This window comes from Hetaerina americana, unplaced genomic scaffold (genome assembly GCF_022747635.1).
Source record: "Hetaerina americana unplaced genomic scaffold, ioHetAmer1.1.p SCAF_4, whole genome shotgun sequence".
In the NCBI taxonomy this organism is placed as follows: Eukaryota; Metazoa; Arthropoda; class Insecta; order Odonata; family Calopterygidae; genus Hetaerina; species Hetaerina americana.
In genome coordinates this window covers 81,949,767-81,968,366 of record NW_027286985.1, presented here as the reverse complement: position 1 = coordinate 81,968,366, position 18,600 = coordinate 81,949,767, and the positions used below count along the sequence as shown (strand labels likewise).

The 18,600-nt window shown below is 34.8% G+C and overlaps 1 protein-coding gene across 1 annotated transcript in view; it reads left to right on the top strand.

Moving 5' to 3' along the window:
- LOC139692636 (aryl hydrocarbon receptor nuclear translocator homolog) overlaps positions 1 to 17,986 on the top strand; it is a 275,406-nt gene extending 257,420 nt beyond the window's left edge. Inside the window, exons 7-14 of the mRNA XM_071590937.1 lie at positions 228 to 405; positions 863 to 969; positions 1,107 to 1,257; positions 1,433 to 1,556; positions 2,377 to 2,786; positions 3,421 to 3,869; positions 5,471 to 5,793; positions 9,549 to 17,986. Coding sequence (XP_071447038.1) covers positions 228 to 405; positions 863 to 969; positions 1,107 to 1,257; positions 1,433 to 1,556; positions 2,377 to 2,786; positions 3,421 to 3,869; positions 5,471 to 5,793; positions 9,549 to 9,662 — 1,856 coding nt within the window. The 3' untranslated portion in view covers positions 9,663 to 17,986. The remainder of the gene's footprint in view (positions 1 to 227; positions 406 to 862; positions 970 to 1,106; positions 1,258 to 1,432; positions 1,557 to 2,376; positions 2,787 to 3,420; positions 3,870 to 5,470; positions 5,794 to 9,548) is intronic.
- Positions 17,987 to 18,600: the final 614 nt, after the last annotated feature.

Here is an 18,600-nt window from a genome sequence, read left to right as displayed (position 1 = left end):
CCCAGTTCCACTGATCATGCAATTATGTTTCTTATACAATGTGCTTTATCTTTTTAAAATCATGTTTTCACAAAGACAAGTGGAGTAAGATCACTTGCAACACTGGAAACATTGATTTTCATTTGTTTTCTGGACGAAATGTGCTTTTAATTTGAAGGAATTTCCATTATTGTAAATATAAATGTTCTAAGGACACTCATAATATATATCATGGTTGTATTCATCAGAGTTGAGCCACACGCAGTCCACATCATCAGGTTCTTCATCAGGGGAAACTGTTATGGTGGCTGTGGCACGCATACGCCGTGAACGCCAAATACTAGAACTGTCCCTCATGGAAGCCTGCAAAGATGAGTACCTTACGCGTCATGGAATTCGTGGCGAAATACTCAACTGTGACCACAGGTAAATTCGAATTAGTCTGTACATTAAATGGAAGTAGGGCATAAATGCTTTAACTTACATTTCCATTGTTAATATGTTTGTCTGAGCTTAGCCCTTTAATCTCTGGTATGGACTACATGTGATAAAAACTTCAAGTTGAGCACATCTTGGCTTATTTTACCATTATGTTGGATGATCACAAGATCTGCCCTTGAATTCAAGTCTTGGCTAATTTCAAAAGCAGCTGTTTGAAAAATGAGAAAATCTTCCATGACAGGGAAGTCATTAATTAAGAAAGATTTTGATCTAAAAGTCATATATGAAACTTTAATGTTAATTTTCTTCGATTATCCTTTATTATGTGATTCTAATAACATTTAATCTGTGCCTTTTAATCATTTATTCATAAGATTGTGCAATTTTAATGGATATGCTTATTCATCTGTCCAGTGTTGTGAATGTATTGTTACTTTTCCAGAATATCTGTGATAGCTGGTTACATGGCTGATGAAGTCAAAGGTCAGTCAGCATTCAGCTTCATGCATGACCAAGATGCTCGTTGGACCTTCATTGCACTGCAGAGAAGTAAGTCTTATGTTTGAGCATGGAAATATTTTATCTTTTGTCTGCATTTTCTCAGGCTCTATGATTGTTTTTTTTCTATTGAAAAAAATACACTATGAGTGAATTAGCATGTGCTAAATTTATTTATTTTTTCACAGTGTTCAGCAGTTCTGATGGGTTCGGAAATAGCTGTTACAGACTGAAATCGAAAACAGGTCAATTTATATATCTACGCACTCAAGGTTATTGTGAATTTGATCGCGTCACTGGAAAGTTTGACACTTTTGTGTGCATAAATACTCTTGTTTCGTAAGTATACTTTCAGTTAAATTTTACACCTGGAAAGTTTGAGTTAATAATTTTACCTGTGAATAGTTTGAATAAATTCCTACTCTTTTTGGCATACTATGGATTTTAATACTCTCTGGCCCTCTTTTAAGTATTGAAATGAGATAACCACTATCATATTTTACCTTCATTGCAGTGAGGAAGAAGGGAAAAAGGCTGTTGAAGAAATGAGACAGAGGTATTCAGCTTCAATTTCTGACCGTTCTATGGTTCCCCGTTCCATTCTGGATGCTGGGCCCAGCAGGGCTATAGAAGCTCCGGTAAATATTTGAAAGCATAGAAATACAGTAGTTGCAAATTTTTAATGGATATATGACCAGATTGAAATATATTTGGAAATGGTAATGTTGAATATTAAAATCAGTTAGAATTCCTGGAGCATCTACTCTTTGCCAGAGAACGTACCAAGAGTTCATTTATCATTGCAGCGAAGTGAATATCCATCAGTACATTGTATGTACCATTTATCGCTTTGGTAATATGACATAGTTTTATTATTTTGGTTTTAAATATTTAGCAAGATCAGTTGTTTTCGTTCATTATAACCATGCAAAAATGTTTCATGAATAAATTACATGGAAAATAATGTGAATATTCTTGGAAAACAGGGAAAGGAAGGTAAATAATATGTGTGGAATTGTTGGTAAATATGTTACATCAGGTTTGTGCATCGGACATTTTTATACTTCTTCTTCAGTATGGTGAAGTTGATTTTGTTTAATGATTGAGCAAAACTGTTAAATGCTCTTGGTGAAAATTAATATTGTGGAATCTTTATGTTTTGCGTCATTAGGAAATTTTTAATCCACATTATGGTTTAGGGGCCCTTCAGTATAGGTAATCACACCCCCTGAGGGTATGAAGTCAACTCCATGGAGACAATTAACTCAGTAACTACATGTAAAGCTCACTCTGACAAGCTGCTCTTATTGATTTGAAAAAAACAATTTTTGGATGAGGATACTGATTATTCATAAATGATTGCTCTTGTAGAAATTTATGCTCCCTTATTCAATATCTTTAAATCTCTTTGTCCGACTATCCCAAAACAATAAAATCATCATTTTAATCTTTTCACAGACGAGTAAACCCATCAGTTCACCATCACCAAAGCAGGCCATTCAAGGCTCACCCCAGGACTTACCTTTGTTACCAGTATCTCTTCCATCCACCTCTGCCAGCCTTGCCCAGCCCTCTCCTCATCAAGCCCTGCAGCATGTTGTGGTGTCACCCGAGCCTCAGTCGAAAGAGTCCCTGGTGTACGATGCAACTCAGGAGGATATTAAAGTGCTAACGCCCAAGAGCTACGTCTCCAGTACTTCCCCTCCCCCTCCCATAATTCCCATTCCAATCCCCTGTGCCATATCCTCAACACCCCCCCCATACATGTTTGATGGCACAGTCCCTCCTGTCAAAGCCTCTCACTCCAGCTTACCGTATTCATCTCCCAAAGATGTCGCAAGGGGAGCAGAGAGACAGATCTCTCCCAGGTCAGTTTTTCTGCTCAATTGAGCATTATAATTTGGAAAGTTTGTGATTCAGGAAGGTTTCTCAGTGTTACATGAATTCAACCTCATATAATTTGCTTTTGTTGATCTTTTTGTTCCTTCTGAAGAACGGAGTTTCATTGAACTTGTTTCAGTGTGTTCAATTTCAAAGTGTAAAAATCATTTGCCTTACACTCTGAAATTGTTGCATTGAAATGCATATTAGTGGATGACTTCGGTAATAGTTACTTTTGTGGAATCTCCTGAAGTTTCTTGGAATTTGAATTAATTGATAATGATACTTAGGATAACCCAATTAGAAAAGTACCAAACATTAAAGTGTATGTCTATGGAACACTTTCTTTAAAATTCCCTTTTACATTCCATAAGCACATTTAAGTTGATTTGAGATTTTAATATGTTATAATGATGCAGTGAATTAAAAGTTTTTTACAATTTTTCACAGTTACTTGCAGTTATTGCTGTATGAGTGTGATTCTTTCAAAAATTAATACTTATAAAGGTTTATTTCTCTCAACTATGATCTTAAATTGTATAAATTTAAGGATGTCATTCTTAGGGATATATATCATCATTTGCATCACACTATAATATTGTCTCAATATTATTATCTTAGGGAAGCGACATGGACCCCAAGGTCACAAGGCATCAATCCTCTCAAGAGGTCGCCATCTAACTCCCCACCTCCAGCGCATCCCTCCAAGAGACTCCAGCACAGTACAACCCCCAAGGTTGAGCCAGTGGTCAGTAGTAATTCGCGTGTGACAGTATGGCCACGCTTGGATTGTCTGTCGTCCGTGGAACCCAGCCGTCTTGGGGGTGCCCTTCCTACTGTCAATTCTGCCCTTCCATTGATGGCTTCCAGTGACCACACCCTAGAGGTCACCGATATAAGTGTTGGGAGGGAGCTCAGGGGTGTTGATCCTCAGCGACCAATGAGGGAGCTCACTTCGGAGTGTGCGAGGATGGGTAAATTCCCAGAGGATGATCGTCGTCTACCAGGTTGGGTTTGCGATGACGTCAGGCCTGCCTCCCTGGACCTCATATCACTGGATAGAAATTCTGGTCAGTTTGATACATCAACTTTATCTTTCTGTGATAACTAATTGTTGATACTCATTAAACTTCTAATTATTTTGATATATACTTTAAGTTATGGTATATTTTTTTTCATTAAATACTCTTGGCTCTTTTATTGCTTGTACCTGTGTTTGCTCTCATTTGGTTAAATAACTGGTAAAAAGTGAGTTTGTTATGAAACAAATTTTTTTATAAATTTTGCTTGAATATTTTCAGTATGTTAAAAATAGAATGTCTTGGAGTTAATTTGTATAATGTCTATTTCTGGATAGTATACTATCCACATTGAATTATTTTAAAATCAAATTCATAGTCAAGTGTAACGACTTGGCAGAAAAAATCTCTGAATAAAACAGACCTTTAAAAAGCAAATTGCTGTAAAAAAGAGGTTTGAACTTAATTTTTATATGTTACTCCATATGATCTTTGTTAAGTACTCTCAATGATAACTAGTTTAGGTGGTAAGTTTCTTAATTTCATTATTATTATTGCACCCAAATCTGCATTATCATTAGTGTACTCTGAATAATATCAATGAATTTAAGTTTTCATTAGACCTTTATCCCATTTAAGAACCAGATATCTGTATTAAAGTTTATGGAGTGATTGTTTATGCTGATTACATGGTTTTTCTACCTAGTGTTAGCAAAAATTGTGGCCTGTTATTGATCCTGAACATCTAGCCACATATTTGCATAATTTTAATACTTTTTTGATTTTATTAGAATCAGGATGGTGCTGTGTCTAACATACAGGCTTCTCACTGAGAGGGCCAGGGTTCAAATCTTGGAGGCAACAAATATTTTTTGGTGGTATCTCGATCCCTACTTGAGGCGTTTTGTGAAGAGCACTTAGAGTGAGAACGACGTCTTTCGGATGGGACGTTAAACTGTGGACCCCTTGGCGCCTTTCGAAAGGGGCAAGCTAATGCTGATGCTGAGTTTCTCTCCACCCTTCCTTTCCCATCCATCCTTAATGGTACAGATGACCTTAGCTTTCCGTCACCTCCCCTAAATACTGCTTGGATTTTATAAGCATATTTAATATTGAGGCGGTTCAAGATGGTGCAGTGGCTACCATACTGGCTTCCCACCCAGAAGGCCCGGGTTCAAATCCCGGTGGTGTTGAATATTTTTCAGAGGTATCTCGATCCCTACTTTAGGTGCTTTGTGGAGGGCATTGAGTGAGTACGCTGTCTGTCGGATGGGACGTTAAGCTTTGGACCCCTTGGTGCCTTCCGTAAAGAGTAGGCTAATGCCAATGCCGGGTTTCTCTCCACCCTTCATCCTTTCCTGTCCATCCCCTATGGTGCAAGTGACCTCAGCTGTTGGTCACCTCCCCTAAATACTACTACTACTTAATATTTGAAATCTTTTTTCTCCTGAATTTTGGAACAAATGCTTGGCCATGTGCTCTTTCAGTGTTCAGGCATTTGAACTCTAAAAATTATTGTTATCCAGAGCAAGCCAGATTTTGGAGACTCAAAATATGCAATATTTTCAAGTAAAAGATTTGATCATATCATGCATGATGTATAACTTTATGGGAAAAGTTACTTGTTAAATACACTATTTTTTTCTTCACAGATTTTCCTGATCTTCGTGATGATGTTGAGCAGTTAGACATATTTTCAATGCAAGTTGGGTCAGAACTTGTTGATCCTCGGAGATGGGATCTTCCTGGTGAATCTCAAATACAAGAATTAGATGGTTCAGTTGAATTACCTGACAGCATTGTTGGTGCAGAAGATCCATCAGTTGAAGAAACCATCCATGGAGGAATAAGACGTAGTCATCGAAGGCTCAGGCTACGGTTGGACTCACAGGGATGCACAATGGCATCAATCGAACGTAATCTGGCGGGGTTAACAGGGAGCCATATAATTGAAGGAGATTTAGCAAGACTGAGGGTAAGTCTTAGCTTATCCCATATTAGTGGGAATTTTATGAAGCATTATTTATTTTATTAGATTGGGTTTTCTGGAAATCGACTTTTGCAAAAAATGTTCCAAATACACTTATTGTCTTTTGAATCATTCATCTGTTTTTGATGGCAGTGATACTTGCTGAAGTTAAGGTAAAATATTCAAATATGTTACCTTGGTATAGAGTGCTTGACATTTTTGAAAATCTTCATGCATGCTGACCTTTGATTACGTCCATACCCCTAACTACTATGAAATTGTATACCCATAATGTTTGCTAATGATTGTTTTAGACCCTTGATTTTTTTCATTTTCTATTTATTAATTAGCATATGAGAAAATATTATGCAGTGAAAACCTAATATAACCAGAGTGTATCATGTGTAAAATTTATCATCTGCTCAGGCTTCTCTGAAGGAGGTGTTGAGATAGAATGTGATGCATGACTACAATAATATTTTGAGCAGGAAACCATTTATGCATTATATTTTTGAATTTTAGCATGTTCATGTATCTGTCCCAGGTGACTAGGTGTACGGCTTTTAGCACAAGCAGTTGTAAGACTTTTGAGGTTTTAAAAAATTTAATTAATTTTTACTCTATTTTATGCTCCATATAGTACCAAGGCAAAAGGATTTTTGACAGCAAGTAGAAATCCAAAAGATTTGATGAAGGGATTTGCTAAATGCTTTGTTTGGAATGTGGTATCTTATTACGGTTGAAATTGGACAATTTTGAATGAAGATGAAAAATAGTTGGAAAGTTTTGAAATATAGCTGTGGAAAAGAATGCTTGAGGTCTAGTAGACTGATTGACTGAGGAATGAAGTGCTAATGAGAATAGGAGAGGGAAGAAAAATCAAGGAGAGAGATAGGATGGGAAATGACGAGGATTATAATGCGTTAATGGGATAAGAAATGGCAGAAGTTGCTGGAAAATGAAAGGAGAGGCCCAGTACTGAGTGCGATAGAGGACATCATGGTGAAACTTGTTGGAAGACAGTTCCACTCAAGAGAGAGTGCTGAAGTATTTGAGCTGTATTTCACATAAACTAACACTTAAGACAAATATTTATTGTATATTGTCATAGCATCACTTTAATAAGAAGTGTTTTATAATTGTCTTTAGCAGCAGCATTTGCAATTGATCTCACAGCCTCTTTTTGCAGAACAAATATATTTTTTATGACACTTGAGTTTCCCTACAGTTTAAGGCCGTTCAGTATGTGAGAACGAAAATGTGCATGGTATACATTAAAAAATATTTGGTCTGAGTGGTTGAATTCGTCTCATAAAGCACAATGCTTTAGGACAGACGCCAGTAATATGTTCATTCTAAGTTAACTTAAGAGTTCAGTAGTGTAGTAGAGACCAATAGTTATCTGTTAAGTATGAGTTGTTATTGAGGAATTTAAGTGATATGTTGAAGCAAGATAATATTATGAGTGTCGTGTTTTAAGATTGAGCTACCCCAGGAACATTTTAGTGCTTGGATTCTTCACAGGTTATAAAATGACCGTGGAGGAAGATAATGAGGTAGGGGTTAAGCATAAAATCTCATTCTAGGTGAAGATTTGTGTGCATTGACCACTTAATGATGAACCTCTTTCATGACATTGTGGCCTATCATAAAGGTTGGATGGAATAAAGGAATATATTGTTAGTATTATCAATGTTTCTTAAATTTATCACACAACGCATCCATGTACTGCTATCTAGGTAGATAACGAGTTACATAGGGGTAGTTTGCATCCCAAATGTTCTTCCATTTTGTTTGCAATGGGTAAACTTTGTACTAATGCTCAAGTGTTACATGTGGAAATAACATTATGGGATAGAATAGAGTAAATATATAAGAGAACTGGGAAAATATGTGTATCAATAACTATCTCTCCTATACAGTTATCAGGATAAATCCTCCCTATTTTTAGAAATGGTAACATTCTATTTACATTAAACCATTTACAGGTTTTGAACTTATAAAACTTAGCAGAAACACCCTCCATGTATGTACTGTGTATGAGTGTATTCATTTTTCAAAAAGTTTTCCCACAAAGGTGTAGTGTCTTATATCAGTATTTTAGATCTTTGACAAATAATTCATCATAGCAGAATCAGGTAAATTAGTTTTACCTACAGTTTTCCATTAAGTTTGTCAGTGATGTTTTGGGGTAAGCTACTGTGTAAAATACTTGATAAATCGTGATGGAATAGGTATGATAATTACATATATCCATCCAATTCATTATAGATCTTCTTAAAAAATATGCCATGAGTAGGCTTAAGTTAAAGTTAAAAATGAGACTTAAGTATTTCATCATCTCCTGGCATGCAGTATGCTATTCTAAAATTATTCAAATGTATTTATAAATCATCTATAAGTTTTAATATTTTGATATGAATAGTACCACATATTACTGGAGATTCAAAACAGATACAATAGCTATGTAAAGTCAGAAATGGGCAAGTTTAACTTATTGTATACTACAGGTATTTTTTAAATCACTGAATTAAATTTCAAATAACCATAATGATAAATATCACATTCAGAGATGCATATTGCATGCAATCCAATGAAGACAGCCTGAATTTACCCATAATGCATCTTAGCACTGGCACTTCATGCATCTGGATTTCCATATGCATGCAGTTGCATTTTCAGATATATGTCCAGTCATTAAGAGTTAAAAGCTTTTTCTTACATTCACTTGTATTCTCTTCTGCATGAATATCACTTTTCTAAATTTCTGAATCACATGTAATTGCTCATGCAATTGATGGAATCGCAACATTTATTGGATGGTGATATAAACTTAATACAGTATGTTAAATAGTTGCTTATTTTTCTGAGAGAACCTATCGCAACTATAATTTTATTTTTTCAGAAAACCAGTGTATTCTTGAATGAGCGCAATATTATTTTTGTCTTTGACATTGTAATTTTTCGTTGAATTTTGTTGAGGATGGGATCAGTTTGGTGAAATGTGTACTGGCTTCCCACCTTGAGGGTCTGGGTTTAAATACTAACAATGACGTAGTCTTTCAATGGTATCCCAATCCCTAATTGGGTGGAATAGATGTATGAAGCATTTCAAATAGATTTTGCCCACTGTTGGATAGGATTTAGTGAATCCCTTGGCATCTGTTTTTAGGAAGTGCTGATGCTGAGTTTCTCACCACCCTTTCCCCATTCACTGAAAATCAGACATCCACTAAATTAACCACCCATCCTCAATGTTGCAAAATACCCAAGCTTTTAGCCACCTCCCCTAATAGCTACTACCACTATTGCTGATTTTTTTCACAGCTTTATTTTTCCCCTACCAATTGATCTTCACTAATGTGCTTTTGCTCTTACCTAAGGTTCATGGTTAACATGAACATGGGGAAATTGAAAATAAACAACTTGGCTTTTCCAGGTAGAAAATTTTTCCTTATGACCTAGGTTTCTTATGGTATAACAGCGTCAGGTCGTCAGGTATGTTGTACCATAACAAAACCTAAGTCATAAATAAAAACATTTCTATATGGAAGAGCCAAGTTGTTTATTTTCAGTTTCAATATGAAGATTTTCCACCTAGTGATGCCAGAAACTGTTTTATTTATGAATATGGGGTATGTATTTCAATGTCAATGGTGATGGGGTGGCTAAAATGAGCCCTGTATACCCAGTTTTATGTTGGCAACCATTTCATTCATATTGTATACCATGTAATTTTTCTCCCTCAATGTGACTTGCAGGTGGAGCGGAAAAAGCAGATGCACATGCTCCACACATTGGAGCAAGAGCACCAAAGCAGCATCCCCACCCAAGACAAAACGAAAGCATACGGAATGCAAAACGTTGGCGTGTGAAATATGTATATTACAGGTTACGTTAAAGATTTTTTTGTGAGCATGAAGTTGATATCCAGCACTTGCTCTCGAAGGTAGGGGACGGTTGGGTTGAAATCTCAACCCCCTCCAGCTTACCAAGAACCCCGTCACCCCAAGAGCCCCCCACTCCCTCCTAGGGAGCTTAGCGGACACGACAGAATGAAGAGAACGATGGTAAATGGCTCTTGCCCCCCCCCCTTTCCCTCCCAATCCATCTATCTCCCTCCTTGTAGTCATCAGGGCCCTCGCTCTCTCCTCTCTCACTTCGACGAGTGTTTCGGTTGAGACGTCATTTGTAAATAGTGAATATTTTTCTCATCCTTGGTGCTGCATGCATGTGTGTTTGTGTTTGGTGTGAATGAGTACGTGAGTCATTGCTGCAAATGGCCGGAGAGAAACAAGAGAGTTTTGGTCGGACAGATCTACTCTCCGGTCATATGAGAATCAGAATCAGAGGTGAGCTCTCACTCCTGAGACAATATATGCAGTTGGGGAAGGGCTGAGTTTGTTGGGAACTTGTGATGGTGGGTCCTCACAACAATTCTGCATCCCTTATGTGTGCTCATAATGGTTTTCCCTTGGATGTTAGTTTTTCTCTCCGAGGGAGGAAATACTTGATTTCAACAGCAGCTGTTCGTTGAGTGAAGAGTAGTGAGCTGTATATTCTTGCCAGTGTGTGAGGTTGCTTGCAAGTGGTCAGAAATTGCTGTTAGGTTTTATGCTGTTATTTTATTTTTCTGTGATTTGGTGATTAATATTACTATTGGTTATAGCATCCCTGGAGATGTAATCATATGTTGTAGAATACTGCCTCAATTTGTGCAATTTCTTTTTGAGATAGATTTTAGAATGCTACATCGGTTTAATACCCATTACTTATCATCTTTGGAAATAATTCACTGTCCAAACCATACCACGATTAATTAAAATGTGACACAAGGCAAGGTATTTGTATTCCACCTGATGGCCATATGTGTTCCACATAGTGCTTTGCATGCATGTATTTGTGAGGTAATGTTTACATTCTCAGTGTGAACTGAGTCTTGAGTGGTTATTAGTCGCTCACGACTTGAGATATTTGACATACTGAAATGTCCTTGTAAATCCTGAAACATGTTTCACAAGTCAATTTATACATGCTCCCCAGAATTGTAAAAAATTCAGTCATTCTTCTCGAAAGAATGTATCCTAATAATCATTTTAGGATACTTGTATTGATTTGGTATGCATTTTGAATCACTTGTGTGGAGATAACATAGTATAGTTAAATGAGCCTGATTTATTGATTCTCTTCTGTGAAAATTCAAAAACATGAGTATGGTGTAGTAAGACATTAAACCATTCAGCATTTAGATTCATTGCCTTTATAGAGATAAGCCACATATTTTTCGAGTACGTATAACATTATACAATATACTTTTGGTCCACAATTACATACTTTTTTGATTAGAAAACTTGCCATTTTCATACAGCTTGTAGTTAAATATGTTTGACACATGCAGATTAATTGCAAATTAACTACACCGAAAACCTGGAAAAGATTTAGTCTCACGTTAATGGCCTACCAATTAATTAATAAAATATTTGTACTTTATTGTAAATGAAAATAGTTTTTCCACCCAAGTATTGGAATCACTAGGCACCAAAATGGCACCAGCTATGTGACTAAATAATTTGGACTTCTCCAATGTTATATGTATAACCACGAAGGTTTACAAAGGATTAGCAATTTCTGTATTTTGAGCCTAAATATTTCAAATTTTAATATTGTAAATGCCTTTTGGAGTGATTATTTTCCTTATTGATTGAATATTGTGACCAGTTTGCTACCCATGGGGTACGTACACGATTTGTAGTGGATTCACTTCCATGCAAACATACATTCATGATTTCACCGGTGAAACTCAGAATCAAAATGTTTTATAATGCATTTCAAGCAGTCATAATCCAGAGGAAAACTTGAAAAGTTTTTTAATCAGTCCTGCACCTGGTGGTGCACCCTTCATAGGTATCAGAGAACCCACACTCAGTGGGGATGGAATTATGCATGCAAGGAGGAAAGTGAGGTGGGGTAAAAGGAATCTGGGTTTAGTAGAACTCCACGGGATACTGCCATTTCATGGTGACTCACCTTGGTGATCTGTGATCGACCAGGGTAAGATTTTTCACCCACTGCCACAAAAAGTGTGTACACCACACATCTTGCATCCAGTTGTGAGAGGGTGTATGACATTTTAGTATGCGGTAATGAAAGTTTGCATGATGATCTTTATACACTAGGGTCTTACATGCCCTCAAAGAACATTCAAAACACTCCCTCAATACACACTGTAATTAGAGCTTTTTAACTGTTACAAGTCAGAACATATTGCGAGAACACTCTCATGATACCTTACTCTAAACCCAGTATTTGGGTGTATGGAATTTAAATGTGGTGTTTCATATTGATGTGTGACATTTCAACAATTATTTACGTGATCATTTAAGGGCGTATTCATCTCCTGGTTAAATATAATTTTTTCATTCCTTGTCCCTAACTTTTTAAGTGGTGCGCTTGATTTTTATTGCCCAAAATTTATGCGTAGCGTATGCGTATCATTTTCTTTCTAATCTCTTGAAAAAGGAGTTTTAAAATAATTTCAACCAATTTAACACAGTCATGTTAATCTACAATAATTCGAAATTGTATGATTGAAGGAGAGATATTCACTCCTGCAATGCCATTGCTTCCCTCTGATGAAAGCAGTGTGTTAAATATTTCTGAAAATATGCTCCGCCCTCATCTGGAAGTTATTGCTGTAGTTATTATTTGATAAAAATGAGAAAATTATATCATTTTTTATCATGTACTGATTACACTGAGCATTGAGAGCTCTGTATATGTCAAAAACATACCAAATTCAGAATTTGGTATTTGGTTATTTCTTGTGTCAACTCCTACAAATACTATAAATTATCAAAGCCACTTTCACCAACATTAATGACACTGCCTACTATTCAATTGATAACTTGTTTTAAGCCATCACTTTTTGATAACTTAACAAAGAATAAAAGTTGTATTTATTTTGTGCCAGTCCAGATCTTCCTCATCACCCTGTCCATGAATAACAATGGTTACTTTTTTGTAAACTTTCTTAGAAAATTATTACTGAAATCTAGCTACATTAGAAACATTTTTAAATGAGTGAATGTTTATTGAAATGAAAAACAATGAAGTACAATTATACTGCTGTGCAATCTCTGGCTGCACTAAAATCAATGCAGGTTGCAATGTCCATTTCAGTGTGACATGGATTGCCAATATTGGAAATATATGTTGACATCATGACTAGTCTGACATTTAGTCCCAGTAGTTGAATACATGCACTACTGAAAAAGAATCGTTCTTAGAAATCCACAATGGGCATTGATTGAGGATATTCCATAGTAGCAACAAATATAAGGTTAAATAACATAATTAAGAGCTTCATTTTCAGAATAAGTGCTCATAGAAGCTTCCATAGTTGAAATGAGTTGTTGCAAAGCGTTTGAAGATCTCTCAATAAATAATCTGTTTCATGTTCCAGAAATTTCTGTGAATGTGGTCTTTGGGTGTGACATTGGTATTTCTATCAATGAATCCATGTATCAGTTTGTGAGCACTCATCTTTTTGCTCAATAATGATGGCTCAGATGGTTTCACTAACAAGTGGCGTTGTTGGCCTATTTGCCAAGAAGATCGCAAATATCCTCTTATGAATATCTATTATTTTTTAGTGTTGTGCATAAAGTAATTGTATTGACATGACTCTAAGATGACCTTAAAGCATGTGCAAAATGTATTCAAAACAGCATTTTTATATGACCAGAAAAATTAAAACGTTATCTGAAAAATATTCTGGCAAAAAAGGTTGGATATGAAATGCATTACTATATCCATAACTATAGAAAGGACTGGTGAATATATAATCTGTTACCCTAAACCATTTGTTTAAAAACTATGCGCAAATCTCATTTCATGAATGGATCTACTGTCACATTAACATTGACTGCGCTGAAACCTGCTGTTTTTTGATTCTTAAAATGCATTCTAATTCCATCATAAAGAGTATATGATTGCAATTTTGTCCTTTAGGAAGCTCCAATATTTCTGACATTTGTGCATTTTGTAGTATGTCAGAACATTCATAGTAATTTGGGAAAATGTTAAAAATTTGAATGTTATATTCATTTAACTTTGTTTTATCATGTTAAGGAAAATTGCACAAACTAAAATTATAAATCAGTTTGTGCAATCAAAAGCATAACAATATTCTTATTCATCGTGGTAATCCTGCCAATTTAACAATTGCTTTTGATCAGTAAAATATGTTATTGCATTGTAAAAATCCTTCACCAATCATTCATTCTCATTTTATAGATGAAGTGATGTAAGTAGTCTGCCGGTAGGCTAATGAATGGGGTACCTAATTTTATTTTGCTGAAGTTTTGGGTTTGGTCAGTCAACGCCTAAATTATAATTAGCGCTTGAAATTGAAATGTAGTGTTATGTTTTCCCAAAAATTATAAGCCATGATAAAAAAGCAATCCTAATATAGATTTTTATCTTCTGTTGTAATTGATTGGATTCAAGCATCTTCATAAGTCAAACCACACCTGTCTTAAGTCCAGATTGCTATTGAAGAAAATTCATTTCGTCAAGCAATTCATGAACTTGGCCTCCAGGTCCCTAATACCAATGTCACATTGTAAATGCTATAAAAGTAATTTATTACTCAAAGTGATGTTTTATGGATGTACATCACTTTTCCAATCAATCTGTAGGTTTTACTGTTTATTTGTAGTGTTTTTCTTTCATTGATGATATGCATCTCTCCAGTTTTATCATGCTTGAAGTCACACCCTTAACAAGTCGTACTCAAAATTTAGAATAGAACTTTGAATGGGTCATCTTAGATTCTAGTGAATGCAGTTCATTAAAATATTTACAGCCATTGGCATGCTATTTTAAATATTATAATTAGTGTTATCATAAAGAATTGCTTTATTCAAACAGGCATATGTACATACTCTTTTGCTCAAGTGGTGAGTTTAATATGACTGATAAGAAAAGACTGATGGTTCCTTTATAACAAAGGAGGGAGACTGTTATGTACCATTTTAATTTTGCAATTCATGCTGTATCAAAGCGATACCAAATGGCATTCTTTATCATGAAACATTTGTTCTGGATTGAATTGAATTTTAATTGAGGATTAAGCTTGGGATAAAGGACAGAGTTCCACAGTCTTTGTTTTTGCTCATAGTATAGTGATTTGTGGAGTTGATCATCTTCAATGCATCATGAAGATGATCATCTTCAATGATTCATTGGCATTCCTCATTTTGTCAGCATCTTTCATAATGATGTTAATCAAGTGTAGTTTGTGATTTTCTCATTACCATAATTTGCCTGCAACTTAATGATTTTGGCATTAAATAAAACAGCAAGTTAAATATTACCTTAGAACATATTTCCCATCAGTTTCAATTCAATTCTATTTGCAAACAGGTGTTCCAGTCTTGTTATTTTTGAAGTAACTTGCCCTTGATATATTTTTTGCCAGCCAGGATAAATTCTGAATATACCATTTTCCATGCACATTACTTAAATTTATTTCTCACATCTTTAAGGGCTTAGCAAATGATTATCCTCCTATTGGATACTTTACTGATATTTTCATGACAGTTAATATAGAAGTTAACTGTATCATATTAACAATAACAATGCATTATTTATCAGTAGACTGACAACTCTGTTAATTTAGATTGATAATACTTGTGACTGCTGATGATTCTTACATCATTTAAGAAAGGTTTCTCCATACTCCTAGAGGATTTTACGGTTTAGAGTCAAGTTTGTGAATATTATCATGTAGGGTTTGTTAGCTTATGCCAGTAAATTATATTAGGAGTTAATTATCCAAACTATGGTGCATTGTGTGAGAGTAAGTGAAGTGTAGGAGTCATTGTCATTATAAGTTTTCAAACCCCTTACCATTGTAAATACTCAAACAGGGCTATTTATAAGACTGCTCCACCTTTTTGTAAATGTAAGTGGCCATAGGTTTTTTGTAAATGCCACATTTGTAATTCACTGATAGATGTGTCAGCAAATGTCTATAGAACATAGATTTGCTTGACTTTCTCTGAGGTGTTAATAAAGATGGGATTGTGTTCTAAGGAACTAGTGCAAGCAAATACCATTCCAGTGGGAAGGTAATTTTTCAGCAAGCTGTTAAAAAAAAAGGTTGATAGTCTGCATGGATATGGTTACTTCAAAATGATTTGATGGTCAATTTTATTGAGCTTAAAGAACTAAAAAATTCTCAACTACATTACAAATGCATGTTTTACCTGTGCTCTAAATGTTTCTGGAGAATACTATGGTACCTTTATCAAACAATAATTTTTTTGTCCAGTTATTATGTCCAATATTATTTCTGTTTTCTTATTTCCCACTGTTAACATTGAAGTCAGCAAATATTATGGTTTAATATTAGTTTCAGATAAAGGTTGCATCATATTTAGATGATGGGTGCTTAGCACTCTTTTGAAACTACTGTAAATTAATGCACTAATTTTTAAGTAGGTACCGTTTTGTGTTTCATGTGACCTGTAATCTTCCAAGATATTTTTTTCTGGAATTAGTACCTATAAAATTCAATATAATGTAAATGAATGGGTATTGAAAATGAAATTTGTTCAAAGGGTTGTTTTTTTTCAGCTTTGTAGTCAAGATATCTATTAGTACAAAATGAGGCCAGGTGGTCTGGTTCAGGTGGTCCATGTGGAGAAGTTATATTGACTGCATACTGCTTCAGTTAATAGTTCACATCTATTAGCAGAAACATCTTTTGAAAATATTCTATACTCAAATATCTTAATTTCATGTGTATTGACTGAGTAAGTATTTGTGAACTTAAGTATCCTTTATGTTGCCTTTCACGTACCCATTTGTTTGCTCTGTACTGATTTTTTTTTCAGTTAGGCATGCTTTTATGTGTTGTGTCTTTTGAAAAATAGATTTTTTCAGTAGAAGAATTTGTCAGTAACTAAAATTGGTTTTGTGTATCAGTTGTAAATACGTGCATATATTAATTTTGCAAGTAGCAGGTAGAATGTCGAGAGCAATTATTGCAGTGGTGAAAAGAACCATTTTAGACCAACTAATTGTAAAATAATTATTGATTGTATTTTCATAAAACACATTTTCTTAAGGGTGCTGTTAAGATAAGCATTGTTTTAAATATTGATTGTATACACTTACAGATAAGATTGTAATTATATAAATATATGATATATTGTGTCTTTTGGTAAGACTGATTTTAGAATTGTGATGAATACTCATTGGGAACTATTTGTATTTCAAACCTGAGCACTTTTTGGGAGAGGAATGTACTGCTCCATTATGTTTTCATTTTGTACATAGTGTTTATCAACCAGCTTCCCTCTGTAAATAATTAATATAACTGGTTTGAATGGCTGGGTAATGACTTGGATTGCCCTAATCCTCCAAGACTGGAAAATATGTCACTCATTTGAGTAGATAGTTCCCTCTGTAAATGAACGAGATTTCTATTCAAATGATATTTCCTTGAAGTGTTGGTGTTTATGGTTGCCATAGATGGAATAAAATTAAGTCTGATGTTGAATATTTACCACAGTGTACGCATAACTCATCTTTGGTTGACACTATTTTTCTCTGTAGATGAATGTCTGCTGTGGAAGACCTTCTGATGTGGTCAGTTACAATATGTTGAATGTTAATGAAATAAGACTTGGAATTCACATGTACAAAATTTTTAAAGTCAATATGTTTCAAGTGTTATTTTGGGCAATTTTTTTGTTTAAAGGTATTAACTGACATGCTGAACAACCAGAAATGAGGTAAGTTTAATAAGGGAAGAATTAATTTTACTCATCAGATAGTTTTATTTTGCCATTAAAAATAAAAACTTTAGGCATCACATCTGAAAATTATTTCAGATAATTCACTGCAAAAGTTCATGAATTCTACCCATTATATTGATCAAATCTGCGTTGTCCTCCAGCCTGGTACCTACCTTATATTCCTTCAACATGGCATAATAAACAATTTTTGTGCCATAAAGTGGCATTAGTCTTTGTGTTCGTCTGAAATTATAATTATATGCTTTAAAAGTGAGGAAAACATTGTGTCAAAAACCTTGTAAATATACCTGTTTTTTTATGTGTTCTAATGTACAGATGTTCCATGGGTATGTAAAAGAACCCTTGATGATGAAATATATTTGGTAATTCAACATTCTTTGTCTTATTCTTACTTTTTTTATATGTAAGTATCGAAGTTTTTTATTCACACATTCATAAGATGTGTTAAACTTTAGTTCTTATTACTAAGCTTTTACAAGGATTAAAATCTACTGAAGATAGATTATGTGTGTGCTTTTAACTTTTTCAGTTGGAAATCAGTGGTGGCCTCTAAAAAAAACCTGGAAGTTATTCTTTGACGACTAATTTGTATTGGAATTGATTAATCTGCACAATATACAGTTCTTTTATGTATATACAGGGTGCGGCAACATAACTTCCTTTTTGCGCAATGCAATAAAACCCATTTTATGAAACAGAGTCTTCTTATTATTATTTTTTAAAATGTATATATATATTCAAAATTTTGTTATACAAGTTTTGAAAATGAAATCAGGTAGTCCCCTATTGTCCATACACTGAATAAGTCGATTTCTGGTGTTTATCATGACCCTTACCAGTGTAGTAGCAGGTATGTTGGCAATTTCTTCCCGGATGTTGTCCTTCAGGTCTTGTAGGGTCCTTGGAGAGTTGACATAAACACAGGATTTCAAAAGCCCCACCAAAAAAATCGCAAGGGGCCAAATCGGGGAAGCAGGCTGGCTAC